Source organism: Choloepus didactylus, chromosome 6 (genome assembly GCF_015220235.1).
Source record: "Choloepus didactylus isolate mChoDid1 chromosome 6, mChoDid1.pri, whole genome shotgun sequence".
Lineage (NCBI taxonomy): Eukaryota > Metazoa > Chordata > Mammalia > Pilosa > Megalonychidae > Choloepus > Choloepus didactylus.
In genome coordinates, this window is record NC_051312.1 from 133941561 (window position 1) to 133962592 (window position 21032).

Genomic DNA, 21032 nt, shown 5'->3' on the forward strand with positions numbered 1-21032 from the left:
GTCTGCAAAAGAAACGCTGATTTTCCTCTCGTGGCTCCTGGTAACTCTCCATTTGGGTTCCTTTGGTGTCCTGATAAGAGGGGCTGGGTGGCGGTAGCAGCAGAAAGGGGGTTGGTTACTGGCTCCCAAAAAGACTAGCAGGATCTCCCCCTACCAAAGTCACCCAAATGCTGGTCTATGAATAAGAGTTTGGAAGAAGAAGGTGAGAAGAGCTTGACTAGTTGTTCTTATGTCCCAAAAGGTCAGATTGCCACAGAAAAACTCCGGGGGTGGGGTGTGAACCTGCCATCATCAGAACGAGCTCTTCCTCTCTGGCTTTCGTTTTCTCATAAATTTTGAGAACGTCAACTCCACCCCAGGACTGTGGTGCTTCCCTCTTCCATGCTCCCCTCCCACGCACCGTCCACTGGAGCATGCATGCACATTCACCATTTACCATCCCCACTTGACCTCCAGTTACCGTTTCTCGTATTTTGTCACTAATTCTGTGAAAGGAAAAAGACTGCCTTTCCAATACGTCCTGGGAAGAATGCTGCTACCAATGCAGGGAGTTGGAATGAATTGACCTCTCCATACAAGGATCCCAGTATTTAATGGGCAGTGGGGGGCAGGGTGGAGGGGTCTCCATTTGTGAGCTAGTCAAGTTCAACTGGCAGTGAGCAGAAAAGGCCTATAGGAATGTGCAGGTGCACATGTGCAGGTGCACCTTACATTACAGTAACCATGCCTTTCATGCACATGTGCAGGTACACATGTGCAGGTGCACCTTATATTACAGGTGCACATGTGCAGGTGCACCTTACATTACAGTAAGCATGCCATTCGTGGGTGTAACACCTTAGAGTTTACAAGGGTTTATATCGAAGCCGGTCCTCCTCATGGCATATCAAAGTTAATCATTACAGGTCTAAAACCACTGAAGGCCAATCTCTGATTAATTTTTGTATCCCACAACACCTGGCCAAGGGTGCTTAAATGTTTGCCTAAATAAATGGTCTCACCAACCCTAATAGATTGAAAGAAGAGCTACCATCCTCATTCCACAGCGAAGACACTCAAGGCCTGGGAAGATCCGTGACTTGCCCAAAGTCAAAGATGACAACTGATCGACCTGGGCTTGAACCCTAGTCTTAGGTCTTACTGTCCTGCACTCTTGTTGCTACCAAGGGCAAGGTAGAACATAGATCTTTAAATCCTTGAAGCTAAAACCTATAATTCAATGGGTTACAAGCAATTTCTGATTTAGAGAATAGTAATTAGAGTTTGTCTTTGTGGAGAGCCTCCCTCTGTCCCGGGAGAAGGTGAACTTTCTTAGTCGTGTCAAAATAAAGTACACCCCACTGCTTTGAGCACAGCCCTGGACATCAGCAGGGGCTTCAGTGCAGGTAACTGAAACTCAAGGGGTTTGGCTTTTGTTCGGCAGTGTCAATTGGGCATCTCCTTTGCAACATCACGCCCCTGAGAAGTCAGAGAAATGCTTTTCCCTGAGTCTGAATTTAGACTGCCCCATGCAGTGTTCTTTGTCCAGGTATCATTCACAGAAGCCTGGGAGCTCAGGAGGGCAACTGTGGCAGGCCCTGGATTGGGCCTGACAATGCCACCAGCTGAGCCACCGGCTGCTGTCCCACCTGAGCTGATGCTTAATGCTACAGCAGATGTGAGAGACTCTACCAGCAACAGCTCTGATTGCCCTATTTGGGTCCTTGAAGCTGGACTATATCTCTGGGGTAGAGCTAGGAATTTCCCTTGAAGGGTACTGATGTTCTGCTATGAATCATCTTGAGGCCAAAAAAATGGAGATGGGCTCTAGGCAGGGGGATAGAGAGGCCTAGAGATTTCCAAAGCTGGGAGGTTAGCGGGTCTGTCCCCCACACAAAAACTTAGAGCTCCAGGAGGGTCTGCAAGATGGAAAGGCACTGAAGGAAGCTGCAGGAAGACATAATCTTTCTGATTAGCTGCTTTGTCTGCGCGGCTGTTTTTGAGGTTGTAAACCTGACTTGGCAATAATACGACCAAACATAATTATACAGGAATATTTTAATAAGGGTATCAACATGCAAATGTAGAGGAGAGTCAAAATGATTGTGTTTTTCTTTAGATTATTTGCAACCTACATGCAACAAAAAGAGATGGCTCTTAATTCTGTCTGTGCCCTGATGTTTTGTTTATTATTGAATTATCCAAGAATTAGTGGTTTTTATCATTATGTAGATAGCTCTATAATGCTTGAATCATACACCTGAAAGTACACAATGCAAGAGCTTGTTTATATTTCATACCTTTTAATACTTTGAGGGAAGAGGGTCAAGGAAAAACTATAGTATTTAAGAGCGGAAGTGACAAAGTAAAAGATAAGTTCAAAAATGGTCTCATGAAAAAAAAAAATGGTCTCAGGAGATTTGGCTTACACCCTCATGGGATCCAATTATTGTGAAGTACTTCCATAATTCCCACCACCCCCAAGTGGTTTTCTCTGCATGTGCTTTTGGTGGCTACTTCATTATTCTCTCCTGGGTACTTCTGTTTTTTGCAAGCCTATAGCACTTAAAAATGGACCTGTGTCCACTCTTGAAGCAAGCAGCAGCCCAGTGGCAACAGCCCTGAGACACTAGGAGTGACCAGTGAGGCCCCTGAGATGACTCTGGGGCAGTGGGAGGCTTCCTTGGGGGACCCCAGAAGTTATCTGGGAATGGAAAGTCAAGAGCCATGGGATGGGAGCTGTTGCTATTTTAGAATTAAGGGGAAATGATACCCCCAAACACTGGAGAGGTCAAGACCATCTGGACTACTGAAGGGAAGCACAGTTGTTCCTTGAAATGACACAGGATAGTTCTGTCAATGTTTTGCTTTTGATTTTATCTTAGCTTTCTGCTTCCCAAGCTGACACAGCAATGATGGTGACTTTCTTATTAATCTTCTTGGTGGGAGGAGGGATCCAGGGTGGGGGTGGGGGTGGGGGTCCACTCAACAGTTCAGGCTGGACAGATACCAAGCAGAATCCAGGCAGTGGGCAAAACAGGTGGGCTCCCTCTGGTCAGTCTGACACACTTTCTGCTTTTCTTGGTTGACAGAACACCTTTGTACCTGGCCTTACGACAGCCCAAGAAGCTTACATTTATTCCAGTCTTGCCGATGGCTAAGAGAGGTAAAGGGACTGGCCCAAAGTCATGTAGTTGGTCATAGCCAGGCCAGGAACTAGGAGCCCAGGGGCTCTTCTCTCCAGCCATGTGAACCTTGACCCCTGACAAAGATCCAGGTCCCAGGCAGATGTGCAGGGGTGACAAGATTCTTAGCCCCAGCTCTGCTGCTTCAAGGGGATTAGCCTCTTCCCTTGAGGCTGATGGGAATGATGTCCTTGTAAAGTCTTCAACAGTCCACATGCTTAGCTGTTGTGAAAGAGAGAGCAATAGAGTGGAACTTCAATCAGAAGACCAGAGTTTTAATTCTGCCACTAACTGGCTGAGTCTCCTTGACTAGTCACTTCCATGCTCTGAGTTTCCTTTTCTATTTAAAACTCAAATCCACCTGGCCCCTCTTCTGCCCAAGCTCCTCAAAGGATGCCTGTTGCTCACCCAGAAACTCCCCCATTTAAGTCTGAGCCGCCATCCAAAGAGAGAGGGAAGTTCAGAAAGAGGTTTTGAGCCCACTGAGCTTTTTTATACTCAGCCAGGAGGGGTTCAGGTAGAGGGTCAACGGTTGTGGGCATTAGTCAGGTTCTATAGACAGCAGTCAGGAAGCAGGGCTGGGGCTGGAGGCTTGGCCGGCAGCTCATCTTGCATCTGTGATTTTCCTGCTCTCTGTCTGCTTCTTGGGGTTGATTCCCTCTGGGTCTCACTCCCCTTTATGTGTAGCTTTGTGATGACAAGGCCTGGGAACTTCCCCAGCCACCAGTCCAGAGACAGAAACTACAATTTGTCCCTGTTCCCACCCTCTCTGATGCCCCCCACCCCACTTAGTGGCATCATCCTGAAGACCAAGATGAAGAAAAGCAAAACTGAGACAACAGGACCAGGAAGAGCACAAAATCCACCTTACAAGTTTCTGTGATGGGCAAAAGATATGAAAAGACATTTCTCTGAAGAGGAAATACAAATGGCTAAAAACCACATGAAAAAAATGTTCAGCTTCACTAGCTATTAGGGAGATGCAAATTAAGACCACAATGAGATACCATCTCACACCGATTAGAATGGCTGCCATTAAACAAACAGAAACTACAAATGCTGGAGAGGATTTGGAGAAATTGGGACTCTTATTCATTGCTGGTGGGACTGTGTAATGGTACAGCCACTCTGGAAGTCAGTCTGGCGGTTCCTTAGAAAACTAGATATCAAGTTACCCTTTGATCCAGCAATTCCACTTCTCAATATATAGCCAGAAGACTTCCAAGTGACTGTTTTCATCAAAAAGGGGATTTTTCAGCCCAGGAAAACACCATAGAGTGAATGAAAGCTGTTTTCTGCTTAGTTTTCAAAACGTAGCAACATACTGCTTTCACAGACTTCCAAGTGACTGTGAAAGCAGTGACACAAACATATATTTGCACACTGATATTCACAGCGGCATTATTCACAATTACCAAGAGAATGGAAACAACCCAAATGTCCTTCAACAGATGAGCGGATAAACAAAATGTGGTACATACACACGATGGAATACTACGCGGCAGTAAGAAGGAACGAGGTCATCAAACATATGACAACATGGATGAACCCTGAAGACATAATGCTGAGAGAAATAAGCAAGACACAAAAGGAAAGATATTGTATGTTACCACTAATGTGAACTCTGCGAAAAATGTAAAATAAATATTTTATATTGTAGAATGTAGGGGACCTAGAGATAGCAACAAGTGAAGGGGGAACGATAATCTAATAAGAACAGATAAGTTATTGAGGGTAATCTCAACCTTATGGGAAGCTCAAGAATGATTAAGGTTTGCAAATTTTCTTGGGGTATGGTAGGAACACGTTGGAAGCAATGTAGTTATTTTAGGTTATTTGTTTTTCTTATTCCTTTGTTTTGTTTTGTTTGAATTCTTTTAAGTTTTTGATAAAGTTAAAAAAAATGCTATTGCATTAAAAAATTTTTTGTTTCTGCGGCCACAGGGACAAGATTTCTACCCAGCTCTGTTCTCAGGCTCCTGCCCCACCAGGTCACATTCCCTGCGGCTCGATATATCCTGCTACCCACACTCTGTGGCTCGACATATCCTGCTACCCACACTCTCTCAGCCCTGAGCTGCTCCTCCCCCCAACCCTTTCTCACTTGATATTTGTCTCTTTCAAGAAATCTTCCAAGATTGGGAAGGACATTGTTAACACAGTAATAAAAGCATGAGCTCTGGAATTAAACAGAACTGGGCTGAAATCTTAGCTCTGTCACTTACTGGCTGAGTGATGCAGGCAAGTGACTTAGTCTCTGACCTCACTTCCCGATCTGTAAAATGGTGGTAATGATGCTAATCTCCCCGGGTGGCTATAAGGATGAAATGAGACCATGTGTATCATTCAGGGGAGTAACGCCAGCTACTATAACAAAAGTTCCAAAATACAACACGGGTTCACCCCTCACTCAAGTCACAGGCTGATGCAGACTGGGTGTCTTTCCTGAAAAGCTCCTTCAAGAGATGATTCAGGAACCCAAACTCCTTCCATCCCTGTAGAGTCCTGCACTGGATTCCCTCCATCTAGCTGACGGAATAGCAAAGACAGGGTTAGAAACCCGTGGCACCCATCAATTCAACTTTACATGGGCCAAAACCCAGTCACATGGCTCCACCTAATTGTAAGGAATGCTGGGAAATGTAGTTTCCTTTGTGCCCAGAAACAGGAAATGGGATTGCTAAGCATACAGCCAGGCTCTGCCACAATATGTAAAATATTTAACAGAGTGCCTGGCACATAGTAAGAGCTCAATAAATAGAAGATACTATTATAATTACCATCTATCGTCTGCCACAATACCAGTGTGAATATGAGAAATCACGGAACTTTAGGATGTACTTTTCAGAACACTGGAAATAAATAACTGAATACAAACAAAACAAATGAGTTTTTGCATTTGAAAAAACATATGGTAATCCTACACTGCCATAACTCCCATCTGGGTGCTTTTTATGAGGCAGCAGGATGCATTTGAATAGCCCACATTTAAAAGCTGGCTGTGCCCTGTGCAAAGTATTTAACCTGTCAGTCATGGCAAGTTTTCTCATCTGTAAAACAGGGATGTTAATTTACCCACTTTAAAGAGTTCTTCAAAAATACCATATTCCCTTATCTCAAAGAACACACTTCCCTCTGTCTAGACACTCTATTCACTCCTCATCTAGCTACCTCCTACTCATTCCTTAAGTTTCAGCTTAGATGTTACCTCCTCTGGGAAGCCTTCCCTATCCCCTACCCCAAGTATGGTCGAGTGCCCATGCCCTGTGCCCCCACCTTCGCCTAACTTCCCTTACCGGGGCACTTACCACAGCATATTAAAATCTCTGTTCATTTTCTGTCTTTAGCTAGATCATAGGTTTCTTGGGGGAAGGGACCCTGTTTTGTGCACCGTTTTGTCCCCAGCATCAGTACAGTGCCCAGCCCAGTGAGTATGTAGTAAATGTTTGTCGAATGATGAAGAATCCTGATCCTCTTCAAACTGGTAATGGGATAAGACTTGTAAACTCTTGAACTCAGCCAAAATAATGGAAAGTAATGACAAGCTCAGAAAGAAAACGTCACACTGTACTCCTTCCTAAAAAGGCCAGTGGGGACTAAGAAGTCATTTCAGAAGGCAGCCACGCCCCTCGGGTCACACCTCGGTACCCTTGAGCAGTTTACCACTCTTAATCTCTCAGTTGAGCAACGGAGAGTGCAAGAAAACATCCTGGGGCTCTCCCTCCCAGGTGGTCTGAGGGTGTAGTGAGAAGAGCTGTCCACTAAGGGTGACCCTGACTGTCCACGTGGCCTGTTGGGCCTGTGGACATCTCTCTCCACCAGCTATACGGCTGGGACACCCCTGACTTTCCCTGACTATCATCAAAGAGCGAGGTCTTTCCAGTCCCAATGCAGACCTTCAGACACAGGACAGGAACCCAAACTCCCATTCCAGGCAACTTGGCACACTCTCGGTCCAGGCCACTGGGCAGAGAGGCTCCCACCTGGAAAAAACATTTAAACAGAGTTCACATCTCCACAAACTTTGGGGCTCATGCCTTCCTAACCCCCACACATGCACACAGTGCTGATGCCACACACACCCCAAAGCTACAGAGGATGAGGCTCTCAGTGTGGGCAGGGCCATGGAAACTTCTCAGGAGCAGGGTGAGCCTGGTGACCCCAGCCCAGGCCCTGAGCCTCTCTCTCTAGTTCCTGGGCCTGCTGAGGACAAGGGCAGGGCGTGGGAGACCTGGTACTCTAGAACATCCAGAGGCCCAAGGACATATAGCCTCATAGGCCCTGCTTGCTGCCCCAATCTAACCCAAACCCAGACAAACAGACCCTTTGCTGCAAATCCCTATGAGATCAAGCACACACACATATACACACGCTGAAGCAGGTGTCACCCTCCAATAAAAAGGGAGGTGGACAAAATTTATCACCCACACCCTCACATACTCAGTGCACCTGGAAGAAGTCTCGGATGAGCCAAGTTACACAGAAACCTGAGTGACTGACCCCGTGCATTACCCAGTCCTTCAGCAACACATTAACGCAAAGGAAAAACAGCTTCTAAAAGTGAGATTTCAGGCAAGCAAACCAAAAGGGGCTGGGAGATGTCGTGGGTGCCCCTCCAAAAACATTAGCCCAGGTATGAGGTCGCCTACTCCACCCCTGGTTGAATGCAGACCCTACATGGATCTACCTCGCCAAGACACACACGTGTCTTAGCTCACATCGCCCCCTCCGCGCCTGGGGCTTTAGGAGTGCCGCCGGCCACAGCTCCAGCCGCTCGCCCTGTAAAATCGGCCCGACAGCCCCACCCCACCTTCCGCACCCAAGGGGTGGGGCTGTCCCTTGCCAGCTGCTTCCCATGCCCCAACCCCTGCCCCCACCCCTCCCTGGCACACAACAAACACACCGACGGACGCCCGGACTGCTATAACCCAACTGCAATGGAAGCCAAGAGGGGTGGGGCAGGGAGAGAGCAGGTTGCAGCCCCGCGCCCGCTCCGGGACAGTCCTGCGTCGGCCCAGCAACCACCCCACCAGGCCTCCGGGTCAGCGCTCAGCTTCCCACGCCGACCCTGCAGCGGCTCGGGTTCCCGCACACGGCGGCCTCGGGGGCGGGGTGGATGGAGGCCCCGCCCCTATCGGCCCCGCCCCCGTGACAACAGCCCCTCTGGCGGGGCGGGGAAGCGATCCTCGGAGGTTTCAGTCTCAGTCCCGCGGAGCCGCCGCTGGAGGCGCGCAGCCCCGCTCCGGCTCCGCACCCGGACGATGTTGCGCGCCCAGAATGCTCCACATTCTGCTGGCGGTGCTGCTGGCGGCGCTCCTCGGCCTGCGCCTGGGCTCGGGCGCGCACGGTAAGATCCGGAGCCCCCTCTTGGGCTGTGCGAGTGTCCAGACCCGACTCTCCCCAGGGCCGCCCCTAGCTGCGTCCCACGGAGGTCCCCGTCTGGTGACCTGCCTCTTCCCAGCAAGCCTGGGTCTCCAGAAGGCTGTTGCCCTGACCCTTCTCTTGTTGAAGTCGAAGAGGCTGAGATTGGTGGAGGAAAGTTGGGGGTGGGGGTGGGGGAGAAAAGGAAAATCCTCCCCCCACAAATTCACCGTTCACCCGGCTCCCGTCGAGTCCTAAACTTAGCTCTGGCTTTTTTGTCGCTCTGGTCTCTTGTCCCTCTGTGGAATGATTTGATTCTCATCTGCCTCTTCTAACTACCCTGACCCCTCCAATTAGCCTTTTTCTGTCCCTGCCCCTCCCCCCCGAAGCCCCACCGGTCACCCCCATCCGATCCTACCTGCTCTGTGTTTTAGCCCCCAGCTCACTCCCACTGACTCCTGCCTCCTTCCTCCCTTACCCGACCCCTCAGCTCAGGCTCCTGGTTCAGCCTGCTCTCCTAGGAAAGTTTCTGCAAATGCAAAAGAGTTAACCTTGGAAAGAGAGAGAAGGGAAGGGAAGAGTTGGAAGGAACTAGAACAGAGGCAGGGAGAGCAGGGATGGAAAGGGCTTCTGCATGCGCCAAGATACAGAGTAAAACGCACAGTCAGTCTTCACCAGATGTGGAGCCAAGCTGGTGATGCGTAGAGCAGACACTACAAAACCGGGTTGTATTTATCACTTTCCGTTCATGTTTTGAAATCGAGACACAGACTTGAGGATCAAAAGCCAGTATAAGACAGAAAGCAAGAGAGAGGGGTAGAAGTATTTTCTAAATGAGAATGAGAGAGTCAGAAAAAGGAAGCATTATTAGAGAGATCAAGAGAAGTTGGAGAACAAGCGAAACAAGAGTAGAGTCTCTACCAAACAGCAATATATTCAAGGAGAAAGGGAACTGACTGGATATTGACCTGGCATGTGCTTCATTTAGTGGACAAGACTCCTAAAGTATTTATTGCATTTTTACAAATGAGGGAACAAGTTCGGCAAAGTTCAATCATTGCCGAAAGTCAATAGCAAGTGCTTGGTTGGGGATCCTGGAATTGACATTGCCTATAGTGAAAGTTGTGTTTTCGGTGGGGGCGGGGGATAGGGGGAGATGTTGGTATTTAACATCTCAGCTTGGAGCCAAGGGTGCTAGCCCTTTATGGAAATCCCCTCAGCCCAGTCTAGAACCAGAGCTGGTTCTTGTTTGTCTGTCTCACCCAGCCTCAGGCTGGACGTCTGGCTACAGGCAGTCTTTTTAGAAGCTAGGGAGTGAGGTAAGCACTCGGCTCAAGGGAGCCCAGAAGACCCGTGAAGAGAAACAGGCAGTTGTCAGACAAACAGGGTGTTTACCAAAAGAACCCCAGACAGATGGCCTGGGACCAGGGTGGGAAGCAAGCCTGGGGGTGGGAGCCAGGTAGAGGTAGGGACTAGCTCATGTGAGAGTTCAGTGCCCCCTGCTTTAGCCCTCAGCCTCTGCCTTCTCTCCTGGGGTCCATCAGAGTCAGCTTGGCTCTTCTCAGCCACCACTTCTGCTTCTGATCACAGCACAGGGCAGTGACTTGAGGACACAACACTAGTTTAGAATCAGACACATATAGATTCGAGTCCCCACTCTGCTCCTTAGTAGCTCCATTGACCTTGAGCAAGTCACTTAACCTGAGCCTCCATTATTTCTTCCGTGAAATTGGGGTTCCCAATGCCTACCTTGTAGGGCCATTGTGTTAATTTAATGAGGCAAGAGATGTAAAGATCTTTGCACAGTGCTCAGGTCATAGGTAAGTCCTCAGTAAATGGTAGCTGTTATAATCCTTGCCACCATCACCATCACCATCCTTGTCCCTGGGGGGCGATTGAGAAATGCCAAGCTCTGCTAGCTCTGACACTCCTCTTTCCCGGGACAGAACTACCCAGCCCTCCATCCGTGTGGTTTGAAGCAGAATTTTTCCACCACGTCCTCCACTGGCAGCCCATCCCGAATCAGTCCCAGAGCACCTACTATGAAGTGGAGCTCCTGAAGTAAGGAAAGGGGAGGGTGGAGGAAGGAGGGAGGTGGGTGAGGGGGTGGGTGGGTCTGTCCTTTTCCACGCCCCCACCCTGCCCCACCCAACCCCACCCCCGGCACTGGGAAGCAACTTGTCTTCTTATGGAAGTGAGGCCAGGAGGGACCCTGACACCTATCAGTTGACAAGTACTGATTGAGCCCCCGGACGTGCCCAGCAGTGGGCTGGGAGTTCTGGAGTGAGAAGGCCAGGGTATTGCCTTGGCCCTCGAGGTTTTTCCACCATGCTGGAAAAAACAGGAAAAGCATCCACAATAGAATTGAGAATAAGGGAACCCTAATGACTGGGAGAAGGGAGAGATGAGGTTGCATTGCAGGTTGCAGGAAGTCTTCCTGCAGCTGGGACTTGAGCTAATCGTATACCAATCTGAGTCTTCTAGGCCACAGGGAAATTGATCGAGGGTCCCAGAGCCAAGGGAGACCTCCTTGGAAGCAGGTGCCATGGACTAGGAGAGACACGGGGGGCTGCATCAGTTTCTCCTGTCATGGGGGCTCTCCCCGCTGGCCTCTGGCTTCCTTCAGAAGGGGTAGGTGTGAGCACAAGGTCCTCCTCCAATGCCAGCCCTGATCTCTCCCCAGCTATGGACTAGAGCCCTGGAAGGCAGTTCCCACCTGTAACCAGACCCAGGTGGTATCCTGTGACCTCACCATGGTGACCCTGGACCTGTACCACAGCAACGGTTACCGGGCCAGAGTGCGGGCAGCGGACGGCAGCCAGCACTCCAACTGGACCACCACCCACACCCGCTTCTCCGTGGATGAAGGTGCTTCTCCTCCCCTGGGCCGAGCACGTGGCTTTTGGGACACCTTCTGGCCAGAAGCTGTAGTCTAGAGCTTTTTCGTCTGTTCTCGTTGCACCCCATGTCAGCCCAGCTTCCTGGACGGGGACCTGGGTCAGTCCTTCAGAGGAGGTTTAGATTGAAAATAGGCAACATCGTTCGAGGTTTAAAAAGGAACTGGAATTGCTTATTCTGCAGAAGAATGAGAAGAGAGGTCGTGGGGTGGGTCGGGTGGCTGAGTCACGAGGGCCAACCCCCTGGACTTGCAGGGTTCGGGGAGAGGAAGCGAATCCGTAGGCACCCGACACGGGGCAGGAAGCAGTAGGCAGGACTCGGATCAGGCCGTCCTCCTTTTAGGGATGAACTCTTGGGATTGGGGTGTGAGGCATTGTGGCGGGGAGGTGCTACTGAAGAAAAGTCCAGAATCTCTCCCTGGAGAGGTAAGACAAAGGGATAAGCCCCAAACTTATCGGGATTCTTGCAGTCCACAAATTGGGAAGGAGCTCAGTCTGTGTGCAGGGTGGTGAGCTGACCCTGCTCTGAAGGACTGAGTCAGAGCCTGTGATCTGGGAGGTCCTTGCTCCCAAATGCCCATCCGCAGGCCAGTGCCCAGCTGGCTGCAGAAATGTTCCCTGGGCAGAGTATTTAAAACTTATGTCTTGAGTGGGCCTGGGACCTCTGTGTCTGGGAAATCTTTATGTACTGCTGGTTGGGAAACCTCCAGCCCGGGTTTTAGGGTGGGGTAAGCTTGATGCAAGGCACAAGCTTGTCTTACGGTGTTGTCTCCCCTGTTCAGTGACCCTGAAGGTCAGCAGCATGAAGCTAGAAGTTGACCGTGGCTACATCCGCGGGACAATCCAGCCCCCCAGGCCCAAGGTGGCCCCTGCAGGCGACATGTATGAAAGCATCTTTGAACACTTCCGCGAGTATGAGATTGCTATTCGCAAGGTGCCGGGAAACTACACGGTATGGGGCTCCCAGAGGCTGTGGGGCCAGGGCTTCTGGGCTTCCCTGTCACGTGGGCTGGAAGGCTTTCATGTGCCCAAGGGGAACTTTGCTAGCAAAGTAAAGAGAAGTCCTGGGGGGACCACAGGGGGTGGGGTTTGGGTGGGAGCTGAACCGACCTCAGTTCTTTCCGTTCAGCCCCCATACCCATGCTCCTGTGAAGTATGGGGAAGAAGTTGCTGTTTACTGGGTGCCCACAAGACATTTTACAGCTATTATTTCTGGTCCCCTTGCAGGTAGGTATTTTATTCCCTTTTGTAGATGAGAGTAACCTCATCTACAAAATTAGGTTACATAACCTGCCTGAGGACATCTCTGCAAGTGGGAACCCAGGGCTGTGTGTCTGCAAAGTCTGTCTTCTTTCCTCTCCACCATGGTTGATTTCATCCTATTCTGGGAAGGTCCTTAGCATTTATAAAATGTTCCCTTTTCTCTTTCAATGTAAAAAAATTATGGCAATTACAGAGATTTGGGGTGGTGTGGATAATTGCGGGGTTTCTTATCTTAGAAAAAGAAGACTGAAATTTCTGGGGGTTGGCCTGGATCCTCTCTGAAGGCCCCTCCAGCTCTCAGCTTCTAGGGTGCCATGAAATAAAGGTATTTCATTTATTGCTGTTGTTTTTCATTTCAGTTCACAAACAAGAAGGTAAAGCATGAAAGCTTCAGCCTCCCAATCTCTGGAGAGGTAGGAGAGTTCTGTGTCAAGGTGAAACCGTCCGTGAGCTCCCGGATCAACAAGGGGGTGTGGTCGGAGGAGCAGTGCATAGTCCTCACCAAGCAGTGTAAGTCCTGTCAGCAGGGCGGTTGGGGAGGTCACGGGGCCAGGAGGGGCCTCACACCATCCAACAAGCCTCCACCCCACCAGACAGGGCTTCGTTATTCCCATTTTAGAGGTGAGGAAACTGAGGCTCCATGTGTACAGTGTGGCAAAGCAAGGATGTGGCAGCAGAGCCAGGCCTCCTGGTTCTGTGAGTGTTTCCACCTGAACCCAGCCGCCCTTCCCAGGAGCTCCCCAGGCCGCCCAGCTGTGGCAGCTCCTTTGCTGTTTTCCCTTGGAGCCCTGGGTGCAAAGGGCCTTCTCCTTCCCTCCCCACCTCACTCCCTTGGAGCAAGCAGAGCTGAACAGTCTCCACACCTCAGCTGCTGCTAAAATCAGCACACACTGAGCCAGGCTCTGGGCCAGGTGCTGGAGCAGGAGGGGGATGGGTGAGGATAGAGGGTCGGAAGGGGTCTGCTCCTGCCTGCCAGGATCTTACAGTCCCACTGGGGAACCCGAGTGTGCACAGAGGAACTGGCAATCCAGGTGCCCGATGAATCACTCCAACAGTGAGCTCTCTCAGAATGCCAAGGTCATCGTGGGCAGGGGCCTGGCAGGGACTAAATTAACTCCTTATGTTTCTGTAATACGTTTTGGTTCACAAAGGACAATCCCAAGCTCACTGTCATTTAAGCCACACAGCAAAGTGGGCAGCCATAAGAGCTTTTTATACATTCACCCACTGATACAAGACATAATTTTGCGAAAAGGTCTGGGTTCGAATCCTGGCTTCATGAACCCTTACGAGGTGTATGACCTCAGGCAAGTTACTTGACCTCTCTGTGCCTCAGGATACTACTCTTCAAAAATGGAGATGGTGACAGTACCTACCTCATAAAGTTGTTATAAGGATCCAATGAACTCAGTGAAGTACTTGGTATATTATAAGTGCTGTGTGCTTCCCAACCATCTTTTGAGATAGGTGCTATTATTTTTCCCATTTTCTACATGAGGAACCTAAGGCTCAGGGAGGTTAAGTAACTTGTCCACAGTCCCAAAGCTGGTAAGTGGTGAAGCTGGGACTTGAACCCAGGTCTGGCTGCCCCCAGAACCTCTCTTGTTAACTTTGCATAATGTCCTGCCTCGCTGCTCTGTTTGCTGTGGTGTGAGTCGTGTGCTGGGGGCAGAGTCAGTTGTGTCTAATGAGGAAATCTTTGGGGCAGGGTTTGGAAGGCCAAGCAGGGATTCCCAAGAACCCAGGCACATCTAGACCTGTGACCTAGACGTAGCCTGCGGGGGTTACCTGGGGCCACTCACTGAGTGGCTCCTGAGCGCGGCCATGGGGCCAGGCCACAAACACATGTCTCTGGACCTGTAGATTTCACCGCCACCAACCTTGGAGTCTTCTTCACCTTTGTTCTGCTCTGCGGAGCTCTGGCCTACTGCCTGGCCCTCCAGCTGTACGTGCGGCGCCGGGGGAAGCTGCCGGCCGTCCTGGTGAGTCTCGCAGGGAGGCCGCTGCCCCATCCTTCCCAGCCATGCCAGAGTCCTGGGGAGGGAGGGAGCTCCTTGCCAGAAGGTCCCTTCCCTTGGCTCTCCTCCACTGCCAGCACTGAACTTATTCTGAGGACCCTCATCAAGCACAGGGGACAGAGGGACAAAGTGGATACAAATAACAAACTTGAGAACATTGCCTTCTAGTAGACTTACTGAGTAATGGCCACCTCCCTCCGTGCCACACTTTATTTTGTTGGTATAGTCGATTCTTATTACTCCTGAGAGTTATGTTTCATAAAGTTTGCTGTGAACCCTGAATAAGCAAATACTGAACCAGGGCTCCTAGGGAAATACAAGTTTAAGTTCCTGTGAGCCTCGGGTCACATTTTCATTAACCAATCAATACATAGCTTTGTTTTATGTGTGTTTCTATTTAAAAACATCTTATCTAATATATATTGTTGATTCCTTAACACTGAACTCATGAGCCACGGCACTGTAACTCACACCTGAACAAAGCTTATCTAACACATGACTTTTCTCCGTAAGGCATGTCTCAGCCTCCTTGCACGAAGGAGCACTGGACAGCACTCCAGCACTATGCCTGGGGGCCATTTTAAACAGCAAAGTCTCCAACAGAAATGCAAAAAAACATGCCACAAAATATACCACAGAAAGGACACTTTTATGAGACTGAAACAAGAAGGATGAGTGTCATCTCGCTCAACCTCAGCTGGGAACTCAAATTTTTTCACCACTCTGTGCATGTCCCCAAATGACCACAAAAGAGCCAGGAGTATTGAGTTTAGACTTACAAATAAATATTTGTTAGAAGGTGAATTTGCAAGTGTGGAGTCTGCGAGTAATGAGAATCAGAACTGTATTTATTAATAACTGGCCATAGACTAACCCTGTATGTTAGTACCTATGAAATAGACACAATTGTTATCCTCATTTCACAAGAGAGGAAACTGAGGCACGGAGAGGTTGTTACATGGAAGAGTCAGGGATGGAGCCTCATTTTTCCACTCCCAAGGGGTGATGAGTACCCCTAGAGAAGAGCAGAACAAAGAGCTGGAAGAGCTGGCCCCTGGGCTGCTGTCAGAGAGGGAGAATGCAGGGTGGGAAGGTGTCTCCAGAGGAGGCGTTCAGGGAAGGGGCAAGGATCTCAGACTCTCCCACGGCATTTCCTCTTGCTATGTAAAGCTGAACATTTTCCAAAGCTCCACCTGTCCCTGACTTGGGGTTCTGGCTGCATCACAGGGAGGCAGGAGCCCCAGGGACACTCACAGCTGGAAGGGGACCTCCGGAGGGATCCCGGGCTCTCTAGGAAAAAATAAGGAGAAAGACAGACTCTCTGAAATTATTTTGAGTAGGAATTCCAGGATGCATGGAGGGGAAGATGGGAGGTACTGCACGGCCCAGTTAGGGTCTTTGTCCAGGCAAGAAAGAGCTTGTTCCCAGCTCTAGTATACACTAGGTAGAGAATTATGGTGAGGAGCCTGGGGACAGTCAGCCCCTACAGTCCTAGGAGATTATAAAGTTCTTCCTTGTGTCTAACTGAAGTGGTACTCCTTGTGCATTCTCCATGCTCTGGGGAGATTCAGTTCCACAAACATGCATTCATTGGCCTGTTTAGGAAGGGGAGGGGAGAGGAGGATAGGATAGGATGGAAAAAATCGTGGCACATGGAGTAATGATAAGTATTCTTTTGTGAAACTGGTTTCAGTTATTTATCTATGGGTTGTGATGTGAAACTTGTTTCTTACTTTGAGTCATAGTCAGAAAAGTTGGAAACACACTTCTAGATGAGCCCAGCCTGTCTTGGGTTTGAAAAGTGCTTGTAATGGAGCCACCTTCCCAACAGGCTCCTGTTCTGCCTGTCAGTCCATTGGGCTCCAAGAATCTAAGCTTTTATGAATCTGGCCTGAGCCAAGCTGAGAATCAAATTAGGAGGAAAATCTATTCTAAAACAAAACCAAAAAGACAAGTTGCAGGGTGATCCAGGCTCTGCAGCCCCCCTCTGTTGAAGCAGTAGCTCCTCAAGGACCCCCCTGGACCCGTGTCCTCACTGGGAGTGGGTTCCTATGGGTGCCTCTCCACCTCTCTCATGCTGCCTGCTCCTCCCTAGGTCTTCGAGAAGCCCAGCCCCTTCAGCCTCATCAGCCAGGTTCCCTGCCCAGAGGCCCAGGACACCATCTACCCCCTCGACGAAGAGGCTTTCCCAAATGTGACTCCTGAGCTGAGGAACTCGGAACTGCATGGCAGCACGGACAGTGGATTTGGCAGTGCCAAGCCATCCCTGCAGACTGAAGAGCCTCAGTTCCTCCTCCCTACCCCACATCCCCAGGCCAGTGACACTTTAGGAAAGCAGAAGCCCTTGGAGCCAGAGGACACCTGCAATGGGGGCAGCAGCAACAGCACAGACAGCGGCATCTGCTTGCAGGAGCCCAGCCTGAGCCCAGGGACAGGGCCCGGCTGGGAGCAGCAGGTGGAGAGCGACAGGCAGGGTCAGGATGACAGTGGCATCGGTTTAGTCCAGAACTCTGAGGGACAGCCTGGGGACACACAGGGTGGCTTGGCCTTGGGCCATGCCAGCCCCCTGAGAACTGAGCCGCCTGGGGAAGAAGCCCCAGATGTGGTGGTATGCCAGGGCTACCTGAAGCAGACAAGATGCACAGAGGAGAAGGCAATCAAGGCAGACTGCCTGGAGGAAGAGTCCTCTTTGACAGATGCCCTCAGCCCCAAATTCAGGACGTGCCTAGATGCCGAGGCAGGCTGGCCCCCACCAGCCCTGGCCAAGGGCTATGTAAAGCAAGACCCCCAAGAAATGACTCTTAATCCCTCAGTGCCCCCCACCGGACAGTGGAACCAACCAACTAAAGAATGGCCGCTCCTGGGCTTGCTCAGCTGTGATGACCTGGGAACATCGGACTGGAGCTTTGCCCATGATCTTGCCCCTCTGGACTGTGTGGCAGCCCCGGGTGGTCTCCTGGGCAGCTTTGACTCGGACTTGATGACCTTGCCCCTGATCTCCAGCCTGCACTCAAATGAGTGACTCGAGCTAAGGGTTTCAGCCATGCCTGCTCCTCCAATACCTGACACTGGACAAGGATTTTCCTTGCGGGAGGAGGATGGAGCCCCAGAGGGGGCAGCAGTGAACCATGAGGTCAGGCTGGGCTGGCTCAGGTGCCAGGGGCAGGAGGGCGGCTATCACTAAACTAGTGCAGAGTGTGTGGGTGATCCCGGTCTGCTCTGCTGAGTGGGGCCTTGCAGGCTCCAGCTCCTCCCTACTCAGGACTCTTTCCTGCATCATAAAGCATTGTTTGCTCAGGGGAACCACAGGTTTTTCTGGAGTTGTGGTGAGACTGCAGGCTGACATTGGCTTGGATCCAGGCCCTCCCACTCAGGCCAGCCGTGAGCCAGGGTGGAGGGCTGGGAGGATGGAGGCTTTAGGGTCTCACTGCAGGGGTCACTACTAGGCAGACAAAGGAGGGAGTAGAGGCTGGGTCTGGGATGGTTGGAGCTAGCCATCAGGCTGCCCTGGTCACATGGAGGAGCTCCCCACTGGCCTTCCAGGAAGGGAGACTGTCACTGGAAGATCATAAGGTGTATCTGCCCTGATCAGTCAGGTGACAGAGGAGATGAAGGTGCTGAGACCTAAAAGGTGCTTCTGGCTCAGAGCCCACCCCTCACCAGTAGGAAGTGTCTGGTGTCCACCTCCAGACATCTCCCTTTTTCCAGCCAATAGAGCTGCACACCCCCTGGGTGCTTGCAGTGACCCAGCCGCTCACCATCCCCAATTTGCTGCCCCCACTGTCCTGGTGGTTTGCATTGGTCAGACTCATCCCTTCAGGCAGCTTCCGGGCTTGGACACCAGCTCCCGTCTGCATTTGCATTTGCTACTGATGTGCAGCTACAGACAACAGGGCTCTGGGCTGGGACCCTGCGCTCTCAGTGTTCTCAGAGGGCCTCAGTTTCCCCCATCTGTGAAATAAGGACTCTCGTGGTTGGGGGGCGGGGTCCATGCTGTGTGTTAGTCAGGCTGGCCCCTGGGGCGACATTTGCAACCCGGCCTGACTCTGAGCTGGGAGGAAGTGGACTCCATGACCAGATCTGTGCAGAAACAGCTTCTTTCTCATGCGAGGCTGACAGAACCTAGCAGGAGTCCCTGTCACCACACAAGGAGAGCTGCTAGGCACCGGGGCTGCTAGAAAGGGCACCAACTCCCTGGAGTCAGTTTGGAATCTGTCTTCAAACAAAGCCAGTTCACAGTTTGGGCATGAGGGAGCTGGAAGGGGTGACTTTCTCTGTAGCGTTCTGAGACCCCAGCCAAGGGAAGCCAGCTGTGACCCCCCCACTCTGCCAAGAGCTCTAAGGTGCCAGTCTGAGAGCTGAACTCTCCAGAAACTTAGGCTTGCAGGGGGACTTCCTCAGGGTTCCCATCAAAGTTTTGTTTATTTATTTTGTTCATTTATTTATTGACAAGGCAACATAATACAATGAGAGAATTTGGGCATTTGAGGAACCATTGAGTTCTAGTTCTGACTCTACTGTTTACAGCTGGGTGTACTTAGGCAAGTCACTTTTCCTCTTTGTGCCTCAGTTTCGTCGTCTGTGAAACTGGAAAACACTGCCTGCCTTGCCTAGTTCATAGGGCTGGGAGGTTTCGTGAGAGGATGGCTGCGAATGTGCCGGGAACACAAAGCTGTGTAAATGAGTGCTGCAATAAATTGTCAGGACTGCAGGGATCTTGTGGAATCAACCAGATTCTGGCAACACAGTCGCTGGTGGAGGATTCAGTGGTTGGTGACTGAAGATGACAATGGATTGGAAGAGGGATGCTGGCTTTAAAGAAGCCAGACTGAGGGCTCAGAGGCAAATTGGAAAGACAAGGGTCCATGTCCTCATGCCACCATTTATTGTCTGGGAACTTGGGCAAATTCCTTACCCTCTCAAGGTTTCTGTTTTCCCAGCTGCAAAATGGGGATAATACCTCACAGGAGGTGCCATAAGGTTTGAAGGGATCACGTATAAAAGGTTGAACCCGGGGCCCGCCATGGCATGCACCGAACCTGCTGGCTGTCAGTATTTGCTAAGTCTGTAAGGGGAAATGGACAGTTTTTCTTGGAAACAGGTGAAAATGAAAGAGATAAAAGAGTACGTAGAGGTTTTGTCTCGGCAGACTGAAAAAGTAACGGTGGAAAATATGGCACAACATTTTGGACGTGTCTGCACAATGGTTTGGATGCCGAGTTCTGACAACCTGGAAAGAACAACCTGGAAGCCCCTCCCTTGGGGGCAGATGGGAAAAGGAGCTCCCTGGAGCCCCAGCTGCTCCACTGGGCCCCAGGGCTGCGTCTCAGGGTTCTCATAAGTGCGGAAACCTTCTGCGTCCTATTCTAAAAGCAGCCTGCTGCTTCCTCGAAAAGCCACACTGTGGGTTTGAATCTCACACCACACTCAGCGCAGCGGGTGGGGCAAACCCAGGGCCCGTGACCTGAGTCACCCGCGAGCTTTTGTTCTTTATCCCAGCCCGATCTCCTGAGGAGCTGACCGGGGACACCTCATCTCTGTCCCCCTGTGTCTTCTCCAACGTGGCCTCTCCCCCTTTCGTTCTGAGGAAATCCCCACTTCTGGGGAAGTGCCGATTCTATCACCTTCAGAGAACTGGCCTGACATCATGCCGCGTACACGTGCCCCGGCGGCCGCTTGTCAAGATTGGCCATCGATTTGGGGTTGGTCACTTGGTGCTAGAGACGGGGAGTTGGAGGTAGATTCTGCCCCAAGGGAAAGGCTCCCGCAGCAGGTTTGAGTGAAGGCCACCTCATCCAAGGCCTGGATATAAAGATTCAGAGCAGAAGAGGGGACTGTCAAAGGAACTGGAGCTGATTGGGTCAGTGAGGAGCAACGTGATGGACAGAGTGGAGCTGGCAGCTGGGCCTGAAGTGTCCGCGCCTCTTCTCTTCCGTGAGATGAGTGGGAGGACGTGAGGGTTCACTGGCTTGTCAGCTGCCCACTGACCGCCCACTGTGGCCGAGATTCTGGGGAGAATTGAGAGTTTCTTCCGAACAGCCCGGATAGGTGAGACACATCCAGGCGTCTCGGGAATTTGGATTAAAATCCCCGACAAAAGGCCCCAGTTCTTAAACTGAGCACCCTCCTTAGAGGGCTTTTCCAGGCTGAGGAATTTGTGATTCTACGTTTCTGTGAGCTAATGGAACTTCCTCTTGGTGAGGAGAGAGGGGAACTGGGCTAACCCTGACTGAAGAGGAAATTCTATTGAATTGTGTTTTCCCAGTTTTGTAAATAGCAGCCAAAAGATCTGCCTTGCCCTCCCCCAAATTTCTCTCTCTCCTCCCCTT

General features: G+C 50.7%; 1 protein-coding gene and 1 long non-coding RNA gene across 2 annotated transcripts; one reads left to right on the plus strand and one right to left on the minus strand.

Annotated features, from left to right (window-relative positions):
- Positions 1-2033: 2033 nt before the first annotated feature.
- Positions 2034-8226, minus strand: LOC119538562. Its single transcript, XR_005217586.1, has 3 exons — positions 8068-8226; positions 7061-7147; positions 2034-3386 (listed from the first exon to the last, which is right to left on the minus strand). It is a non-coding gene; the product is annotated as an uncharacterized LOC119538562 (long non-coding RNA).
- A 152-nt stretch (positions 8227-8378) lies between these two features.
- On the plus strand, positions 8379-19432 carry IL10RA (interleukin 10 receptor subunit alpha). The gene is made up of 7 exons (XM_037841609.1): positions 8379-8511; positions 10472-10586; positions 11209-11393; positions 12205-12374; positions 13045-13195; positions 14549-14667; positions 16799-19432. The coding sequence occupies exons 1-7, from the start codon at positions 8442-8444 to the stop codon at positions 17723-17725; spliced, it is 1737 nt and encodes a 578-aa protein (XP_037697537.1). The 5' UTR covers positions 8379-8441; the 3' UTR covers positions 17726-19432.
- Positions 19433-21032: the final 1600 nt, after the last annotated feature.

Excerpts from the sequence above, each read along its gene's own strand:
- IL10RA (XM_037841609.1), top strand. The coding sequence starts at position 8,442 with ATGCTCCACATTCTGCTGGCGGTGCTGCTGGCGGCGCTCCTCGGCCTG. Across the intron at positions 11,394-12,204 it reads CCGCTTCTCCGTGGATGAAG|TGACCCTGAAGGTCAGCAGC; the intron begins GTGCTTCTCCTC and ends TCCCCTGTTCAG. Across the intron at positions 13,196-14,548 it reads CATAGTCCTCACCAAGCAGT|ATTTCACCGCCACCAACCTT; the intron begins GTAAGTCCTGTC and ends CTGGACCTGTAG.